The sequence below is a fragment of the Alosa alosa genome, chromosome 9, assembly GCF_017589495.1.
Source record: "Alosa alosa isolate M-15738 ecotype Scorff River chromosome 9, AALO_Geno_1.1, whole genome shotgun sequence".
NCBI lineage: Eukaryota > Metazoa > Chordata > Actinopteri > Clupeiformes > Clupeidae > Alosa > Alosa alosa.
The window spans coordinates 13,413,983-13,423,982 of record NC_063197.1 but is presented as its reverse complement, the minus strand read 5'-3'; the positions used below and the strand labels follow the sequence as shown (position 1 = coordinate 13,423,982).

Sequence of the window (10,000 nt, the reverse complement as noted above, 5' to 3'; positions counted from 1 at the left end):
TGTAAAGTTCAATGTTCTCACATGTTCATGACCACAGTCCACATGTAAAAAAAAAAACAGCTATATACATACTGTACGAGCAAAAAAGACTCATACAAACACTCATTTCAGTCCAGGCATCACATCTGGAGAGAAATAATACACTTCAAGATTAGTTAGTACCTGATTTGCCACATCGTTCCCATCATTCACCTGTCCCTCAGCCAATGAGCTGTGGAAATGAGAAGGCATCAGAATAATAATGACTAACTCAACTTCAGATGGAACTTTCCATGATATATTTCAAGAATACCATCACCTAAGGCTGACAAAGCTTTTGCAATACTTGTAAGAGAAAAATGTATGACTTTTTAAAAATGTGTAATTAAAATACTATTGATTTCCTTCATTACTACGAGTGACTAAGTTGAAGGCCAAATCCACAATCAACTTTGACAATGACATTATGTGGGCAACATAGTGAAACAGATGAGACACTGAATGTGGACCTGAATGCATGAAGCAGACACATTAGACTACATTAAGGGCCTCATTAGAGGAATGTTCAAGCTTCCTTAACTCAACACCTTTTACTCACGGTCTACACAAGAAGCAAAATTGTTCCATGACATATCTAGCACTAGAAAACTCTGGTTCACTGATTGGCAATGCACTGCACGATTACAACATTACATTTTATAGGCACAACAATGACACCGGGCCAAATCTTCATCCTCGTGTGACTAAATGTAGATCTATTCTTCAAAACTGTGCAACTCACATGTTTTATAAACAACTGGGGATTTTGTTGGCTGAGGCATTTAATGTGTAGTCAGACATATCGAGTATAACACATCCCTGCATTTCTTTATACATCATCTACTGAGGCGTGGGGGTTGGGGAGAGTAAAATGGATGAATAGGAGCATAACTGGGTGAATGTCATGAGAAATGGGTAAATATCTTGCGAAATATCAGGATGATGCGCTACAATTCACTCACACCATGCCCTCCTTCCACGCCCTATTATCCAATAATCACTCTAGGAACCACCTTATCCACCCTGCACATAAACATTGCTTACCCCACTGCGTAATTTAACGAGCATCCGAAGAGTCTTAAATGTTTCGCTTGACTTCTCACACATTTCGCTCCTCTCTCATCGGTGACGACACAGACGTATCGCTCAGTACTGACGGCAGCTCTCGGCCATTACCTTGCACTGAAAAGGGCATTAAATCTACACGCTTCATTAAGGCAGCACAATTCTCCCTAATGAGAAATAAATGTGTCAGCCCATCTTATTCCAAGTCAGTACACTGCGCACTCTTGTAAAAAGCTCACTTCACCGTTACAGTTATATAAGGGTAAGTAATGCACATCATATAATTAGTATGAGAGAGTTTCAGCGATGTCAGGGAACAGGACGGCCGACACAAATTGGGAATAATTGGCTATGACGCGACGGTGTGTCACAGGTGTATGAAGGACACTTATGAGTATGAAATAAAATGTCCTACATACAGTACATCTGTGTCATGACGCGTGGTCACTGTAACATTTAAGACAGGCCCACAACTGTGAAAGAAAAACAAACAAACAAACAAAACGCATAAGGACAGGTTAGCCCTAATTTATTGATGTGCTATGTAGGGAAATGTGTAGGTCTCATCAAGTGAGCATACCCTGGCTTTTAAACATCCTGAACAAAATATTTTGAGCTTAGTTCTTCTGTTGTTATACAGTATTCAATTCAATTCAAAGATTTTATTTATCTCTGAGGGGCATTTCATAGTAAGAAATAACACATGACAGGATTTATAAGACAGGACAGGACAGACAATATACAACAGCCTAAATGACAAACAGCATACTGACACAAACATGACTGTAATCTTGTAGCAGTGATCTAATGTCTAGCACAGTCCAACAGCTATAATAGATCTTAAGACACTGTGTGTGTGTGTGTGTGTGTGTGTGTGTGTAGGAGGGATGCTGGACTGTAACAGACCAGGTACTGGTCCCATACAAAGTGGTACTGTACAAATAGGTGGTTAAATAATATAATAACACAATAATACATATTTAAAAAACGACAACATACTGTAGAATACAAACTAAAAATTAAAGACGGGGAGATCGTAAAAATCATACACACCTGTCCTTTTGTTCTTCATCATCATCTGTCCAGAACAACAAAATGTCCATTCAGCAAGTTGTTTTCTCAACATTACTGTTAAATTCATCTTAACAATGCATTGATAAACAAAGTCAACCAATTTTATTCGTCTATTAAAAGTTACTGGATCTCCTTCAACTTTCTTTTAAACAGATAAACTAAGAAACAATTAGTTCAAATTAAATCACTGGCAAGTTGATTGGCTGACTGTGAGTAAATTACAGACAGCCATAACGTTACCTGAGCTATTACACAGATTGAGAATGACAGTATGCTACTAACAGACGTCCTTTAACATACTCTCATCAGCCACACACTGGTCCCTTTAAAAAGTAACGGTGACACCTGTTTAGCTCAACAGCCGAGGCTATCCTCGCTAGCTACATAGCTTTCTAAAGCTAACACCCCCAACTTACTGCACACTGAATGTGACGACTGATTAGCAGTCATAACAAGATAACTTAAACATCGTATCGTCACTAACTCTAGAGACAAATGACATGACAGCACTAGTAACAAGCGAATGGATGAGTTGCTTTTACATTCAATGTGAGAAAAGTAATCTCACCTCCATATAGCCACTCTTCTTCGTCATCCGTGCCACTATCGGTTGCTTTTTCCGTCTCCTCTGTGGACATTATACCGTTCAATTAAATGAACCCCACAAAAATAGCCTGACAAGTGGTTGAAAATTGTGACGCTCAAATGCGCTCTCATGAAACAGTTAGAAAGATGTCAATCGACAGTGGTACACTTATTCAAAGTGGATTCCAGCTGTTAAATGACAACGTAGTCAACAGAGATCAAACACGTTTCTATGGAACACACTGTTCACCTTTCACCCGACAGTGGACAACCCCACGGTTAGGATCACAGGAAGTTCAGAGAAGTTCGTCCTCATGGCAACTGTCTCTCGAGCGACAGTTGACAGACACAACTTTAGGCTACTCAAGAAATCCAATGCTTTCTGAAATCAAGCTATAACATTGCCATTCAAGTTTAAATCGTAAAATTGGCACTACTAAGGCACAACTAAATTCTCTGATGATGTTTTTTTATTATTATTTTATTTTTCAATAAATAGTATTATGTGACAATTTGAGTTTTATTTGTTAAAATAAATGTAATGCATATTGTTATGCTATTCAATCCAAAATTAATTCAGATATTGGTATTATTCTTATCCAAAGAAAAATCATGCTCATTTTAAAACTTCCAGCTGCTGGATGCTGGTAGGCTGGTAGGGGCAGAATGCTATGACGTTTATCTGTCGCGACGCTCGATGCCACGTCACCTATAAGAGACTGTCATGTGTTTACATGAGTGTGAAATGAAACCTGCTGCTACCTTCTAGTAAACGTGTTGGTTTTGTGTTCGTCACATAGTTTCAAAAAGCATTTTTTCGGTAAAGATGCTGACGATGGAAGGCTTCACTTGTTTTCCGGGTTTAATGTGGGACAAGGTACTGTCAAAGGTAAAGAAAGCAATTGTTTTCATGGATGACAGGTGCAGCGAGAGCCTTCACTGGAATGGTGGAGCAACCAGTTTATTAGAGGCTGGAGCACGTAACATTAAGCAGTTTTCTAGCTTTGAGGCTGGAGGAGACAACGAACCCAAGGCTGTGTTCGTCGTTAGCACTCTGCTAAAAGGTAGAACAGCGGACATCATTAAAGATATCATTTCCATGAGCCATTTTCAGTACTGTGTTATCTTCACCGCCGTTCCTCACTCTATTCATCTCCTTGCTAATAATGTCACCACGGAACTTGAGGGTAACCCAGTGTTTGAGCAGTTCGAGGAGAAGCTGTGTGAGTGGATGGGTGATATGAACTACACCGCTGAGGTGATGCATGCACCGGTTGTTTTCGCCTCTCTGTCGCAGCAGTTCCTCCTCTCACCCCTCTTCTCACAGCTGTTCCCGTTGCTCCCTTCCGACCTCGAAGCCATTAACCGAAAACGTACGGAGAAGAAAAGATTTAGTAGTTTGCTCGATGTGGACATTCACTCTCTCCCCCCAGAGTTGCAGATTCAGATTAAATCCTTGGCTTCGGCGTTAAACACCATGTTTGAATGCACCAACACACGCGAAGAGAGCTTCGCTGTCGGACCCATGAGCCGTCTCATAGCCGGAGAGCTGGCCAATCATCCTCAAGCCAAAAACAGAAGAAAGATGGCCCCCAACAAGGCATCAATTGTCTTCATAGACAGGATGCTAGACCTAACAGGTGCAATATCATTGTATTCCTATCTCATATAGTTGTATAATGCTACACCATATCTCCTGTAGTATTTTAACCCATTGGAAAAAAGGTGGAGAATATAAAGTCTCAATATTAATCAGCTGCATGATGGTATACATTGAATGGAATCTACATGCAACATATTCCCTTGTAAAATGTAGAAAATAAACAGTCCAGTCTAGTCAAAGATGTTTTACTATTAACATGCTGGAGATAAAATTTGTTACAATCTGTCTATTTCTACTTCAGGAGCTGTCGGTCATCATGGTGATAACCTTGTGGAGAAAATACTGTCTGCCTTGCCTACGTTGCCAGGACACATGACTGACATCCAGGTGGACATGCTGGAGCTGACCAACCTGCATCGCACCCCAGACATAGAGGGGGTCCTGGCTCCAGGATGCCTGGCACAAAACCAGTAAGGGGCATTTACAGACACAAAATCATGCCCCATCACCATGTCATGCCATGTATAGGGCTGGGGTGGTGCTCCACTGCCACTCATGTTGTTTATTTACTGAATACATGCTGCATGATAGGGTTCCTTATATTATGTAGATTAAGTGTTTAATTTAGAGGCAAATCTGAGCACAGCCACATCAACTTCCAGTTAGCTGTGAAATTCTTTATTGTGAGCTGAAGTGTCAGTGGCTTAAGATTAAGCACTTTTTAGGTCAGGACTGATTATTGTTGTTAGACTCTTCATATAGTGCTGTAAGTCTAGAAGAATGGTCTATTGATGTGTTACTAGCTTGCAAAACCATTAGTACAGTGCAGTAGACCTCTGTCGACCAAAGTACTGCTGTCCAGGAATATAGGCGCATGATAGGCCATTTGTCAAGTGTGCTGCATTGGCAGTTTTGCCCCCACACACACACACACACACACACCTCCTGTAGGTAGTTGGCGTAATCTCAGACAAGAGACAGTATTCTGTGGGCACCAGTCGGACTTTTTAATGTTTTTGTCTTGCTCCTGTGGTTATGTCTGTAGGTAGGGGATCTGCTGTACCTTACTGTACATAGGGCAGAGCTGTGGTTTTTCAACCATAAGAAAACACGCGCTCCTCGGCCTCTCAGTCCACACAAATATTCATTCCCATTCTTTTCTCCATTTTTTGTTTTTCAACTCCCTCTGCATATTTTTTTTTCACTCTCACACAGCATGTGTTGTGTTCCCCTGCTCTCAATTTTGTTGGGGTTGACATACATAAACAAACATCGCTGGACGTTTTCTGCTTAGGCTGTCAGGAATTGTGACCGTCATCCGCACTTTTCCTTGAATTTCTCTGGCTTTTGTTTGCCAAAAAAATAATACAAAAAAATCACCCCTGTGCCACTGGTTTTGCCGATGTCATGTCCTGCAGGCCTGGATGTGGTTTCGGCCGACCCCGTGGCCCTGCTGTGCTGTGAGTTTGGTCTGACTCACCCAGCTCTGTTTGACCACTGCGGTGGACAGGCCACTTTCCTATTGGTGAGGGAATCTGTCTGTTGTTTCATAAGAGTCAGCCCTGCTACTGCGCTTGCATATGTTCTTTGGTTAGGGAGTATTTCTTACCTTGTCACAGTTTCCATAGGTTTGCTGTTTTTGGAGTGCAGCTCAGGGATGTATGATGATGATGATAGTTTTTTGAAGTAGTGCTATGCAAATAAATTTTGACTAAACATCTGCCATAGCTGACCTCAGTTCAGATGTCATGGGGACATGTCTATTTTGAGTGCCTTTTAGGTCAGTGAGCTAGCTATATTCCCCAGATCAGATTCTCATCATCAAATTAATTTACTATCACCATTGTCTACTTTATTCCTGAAATGATGCATTAGTTTTTATTTCATGTGTTATAAACAGGGGATTAGGAGCCAGTCAGCCTTTATGTTGCATTAGAGGACTATCAGGATCAGGTTAGTCTTAGCTGTCAGGTGTGTTCAGACTGTCTGGGGATGGCTCATGAATCTTTTTGATAAAAGAATGGGACAGGATGGTTGCCCTGTTTACGATCCTGTAAAACTTGAGCAAGCTCTCAGGTCTGTGTTTGTCATCAGCTCTCCTTGTTACCTCAGGAACATGTGGACACACACACACACACACACACACACACACACACACACACACACACACACACACACACACACTGATCTGATTCTGGCTGCTTATAATGCGTCATTGCCAGTGTGGTGTTAGGATTGTAAAGGTTTAGATTGTTGCCGCTGTTGCTGGGTGCTTGGTTAAATGTGGGGTTATAAAATGCACAAATTGGACCGCAGAGGGAGGTTAACCTTTAAAGTAAAGGTTAGCAACGTGTTTGAGTAGGGTAGGTTTTTTGTGTTTGCCATTTAATAATGATCTATGAAGCGCACATGTACAGGCACCGAAGCATCCTACCACATATATACGCACACACATGCACACGCACACACGTGCACACACACACACACACACACACACACACACACACACACACACACACACACACACACACACACACACACACACACACACATACAAACGCACACAAACACACACAAACACACACACACACACACACACACACACACACACACACACACACACACACACACACACACACACACCAACCACCACATCCCTTTCCACTCATTAGATCGTTACAGTAGCACCACACACACACACACACTCACACGTCAGAGAAGGCAGAAATGCCAGCCAGATGTTTTGCACTAATCTCACACAGCAGAGAATCATCTACCAATGTGATGAGTTAATGTGTTCTTAACCACCCCTAAGATGACTCCCAGACAAACATACACAGGCTTTTTCACACACACACACACATACACACACACACACACACACACACACACACACAGAGGGTGTCATATTTCTTCACAGTGGTGTCATGCAGGTAAACTGCAGGCACATACATACAGATACCCATACACACACACACATATACACACACACACACACACACACACACACACACACATACTCAGAAAGAGAGAGTGGTGATCATGTATGTGTACAGATAAACAGCTACAGTACCGTTCCCACCAGAACACACACACACACACACACACACACACACACACACACACACACACACACAGACAAACCAGCTGGCCCCCCTACGTGCGCGGCGGCACGCATGACCCGCTACCAGAGCCGGTGGAGCCAGGCTGAGTCGTTGGTTAGTTAGCCGAGGCACGTGTGCAGCCTGTTTTACATGGCTGCCTCTCCCCACCAGCACATGGGCTGCTGCTACCTCACCCTCTCATGTGGTTTCCCAGGACTGAAGGCGGAGGAAGACGTGGAGGGGAGGAGGAGGAGGAGGAGGAGGAGGAGGGAGGAGGTGCTGGAGGAAAAAAAGACCTCACTGGAAGTGAATGGGGACTTTTTCAAGGTCAAGGCCCGGCCTGTAAACGCCCAGGCGCTGTCTCTGAGCGGCCTTGCCTGTCTGAGCCGCTCCGGTCTGTTCCGTGCCGTCCGGTTTGGTTCCAGTAGGAAGGGGGGGAAAACAGCAGGGGCCCGCGGCTCGTGGTGGGTGGTTCTGCCCGTGTTCCGCCACGCTGGAGCGGGTTCTCGTCTGAGCTCGGTGGGTGGTGCTGGGGCTGGAGCGGGAGCAGGAAGGGGGACCGGTGGCTCGTGGTTCTGGGGAGACGGAGCGCGATGAGCGGGTCTGGGCCCAAGAACAGCAGGTGGTGCAGTAAATGCCGCGGGATCATGAGGCCTTGGGCCGTGTTCAGAGGCGGGCGGGGTGCCCACACACCAGCAGGACTGGCCTCACGCTACTAGGCACAAGAACTGAAGTTCACAAGTGTGTCTGTCCCTGCCTGTCAGACAAACACACACACACACACACACACACACACACACACACACACACACACACACACACACACACACACACACACACACACACACACACACACACACACACAAAATGACGTCCATGGCAACCTACTGCTGAGACGATCACATGCATATGTGTGCACATGTAGAGATGATGTAGTGTATGTGTGTGTGTGTGTGTGTGTTTTTGAAGCAGCAGGTGCTCAGGGTCACATGAACATGTAAGTGTCTCAGTAGGCAGCCATGAAAAACGTGTGTGTGTTTGTGTGTGTGTGTGTGGTGATGAGGGTGGGCATGCTGGGTAGTTTTAAGCATGTGATGTACTGCATGTGGGGCCATCGTAGTTTCTCTGTGTGCTCTCCATATGTATGTTCTACACTTTCTCTTTCCTCTGTTTATTTTTCTGTCCCTTTTTCCTTTCACTCAGCATCATTGAGAGGGCTGTATGCATGCTCTTCCTTCAAAGAGAGGCGATGAGTCTCTTCTTTTCCAGCAGCCACCTCTCCCTCTCTCTCCCTCTCTCTCTCTCTCTTTTTACCCCCTCCTCTCTTTCTCTCTCTTTGTTTTTACCCCCTCCTCTCTCTGTCTCCCTCCCTTTTTACTCCCCCCTCTCTCTCTTTTCCCACCCCCCTCTTTCTCTCTTTCTCTCTCTCTCTCTTTTCTCTCTCTCTCTCTCTCTCTCTCTCTCTCTCTCTCTCTCGCTGTATGACAGGCTCTATTTTAAACCCTCTCTGCCCTGGTCGCCTCCTCACAGGGGAGGATCCAGGCTGATCACGCTTCGCCCGGCTCCCCAAAAGCCACCTTGAACAAACAGCAGAACAGCAAACAGCAGCTTGGCAATAACATCGGCACAGCGCAGCACAGCCGCCTAGCCCTAACCTACTTTCACACCGTACAGCAGAAACTCATCACTGTCAGAGAGGGAAAGAGAGAGATGTAGAGAGAGAGAGAGAGATGTAGAGAGAGAGAGATGAGAGAGATGTAGAGAGAGAGAGAGAGAGAGAGAGAGAGAGAGAGAGAGAGAGAGAGAGAGAGAGAGAGAGAGAGAGAGAGAGAGAGAGAGAGAGAGAGAGAGAGAGAGAGAGAGAGAGAGAGAGAGAGAGAGAGAGAGAGAGAGAGAGAGAGAGAGAGAGAGAGAGAGAGAGAGAGAGAGAGAGAGGGAGGAAGAAGCCCAGGGTAAACTCTGTGCCGTGACATCTCCCAAGCCATGGTGCTGTCCGTGACGTCACGCTGGGGACACGGACGCGTGGCTATTCGGGGCTCCTGACTGACTCGGCCCTAAATAGCTCCGCTATCCCTGACCCTCTCTGGAGGATGCGCCCGTCGTCGTCTTCAGCCTTTGTTACCGCAGGTCTGCAGACGCATTGGGAACCAGTCAGGCTCTCTCAGCGCTTACACAAGCATAAGTATAGAGCCTCCTCTTTTCTTTATAAATCCATGCCAGCGATGGCCTGCTCCTTTCATTTCTATTTCAGGCCGAGAAACAAACTTTCCATGTATAATAAATAGGCCATATGCGCATTATGTTTCCATAAGCGGCATTTGGTTGCCGGGCACTAAACATAGACTAGATTGCAACTCCAGCTTGTTATTATGCTCCGTATCAGACGCGGAAAGGTGCAAGCTGGCAGATTTGGAAAAGTACCGGTGTAGTGTATCACAAGTCATTAGCGATGACGAAGTTGCGGCAGCAGAATACAGGTTATCCGATACACAAGGCCTACTAGTGCCTTCCGCACACACGATTAAGACCCTCTGCGTTTTGAAAAGAATAT

At 44.7% G+C, this 10,000-nt stretch overlaps 2 protein-coding genes across 7 annotated transcripts in view; one reads left to right on the top strand and one right to left on the bottom strand.

Moving 5' to 3' along the window:
• Positions 1 to 3,018, bottom strand: part of fip1l1a (FIP1 like 1a (S. cerevisiae)) — a 32,199-nt gene extending 29,181 nt beyond the window's left edge. For 5 of the 6 annotated variants that reach the window (XM_048253625.1, XM_048253627.1, XM_048253626.1 and 2 more), the window contains exons 1-4: positions 2,726 to 3,018; positions 2,137 to 2,161; positions 1,503 to 1,556; positions 163 to 211 (exon numbers count right to left, since the gene is read on the bottom strand). In XM_048253625.1, coding sequence (XP_048109582.1) covers positions 163 to 211; positions 1,503 to 1,556; positions 2,137 to 2,161; positions 2,726 to 2,795 — 198 coding nt within the window. In that variant the 5' untranslated portion in view covers positions 2,796 to 3,018. The remainder of the gene's footprint in view (positions 1 to 162; positions 212 to 1,502; positions 1,557 to 2,136; positions 2,162 to 2,725) is intronic. The other variant, XM_048253628.1, reaches the window with a different exon arrangement.
• A 451-nt stretch (positions 3,019 to 3,469) lies between these two features.
• scfd2 (sec1 family domain containing 2) overlaps positions 3,470 to 10,000 on the top strand; it is a 131,333-nt gene continuing 124,802 nt past the window's right edge. Inside the window, exons 1-2 of the mRNA XM_048253310.1 lie at positions 3,470 to 4,382; positions 4,647 to 4,815. Of these exons, the coding sequence (XP_048109267.1) occupies positions 3,569 to 4,382; positions 4,647 to 4,815 (983 nt within the window). The 5' untranslated portion in view covers positions 3,470 to 3,568. The remainder of the gene's footprint in view (positions 4,383 to 4,646; positions 4,816 to 10,000) is intronic.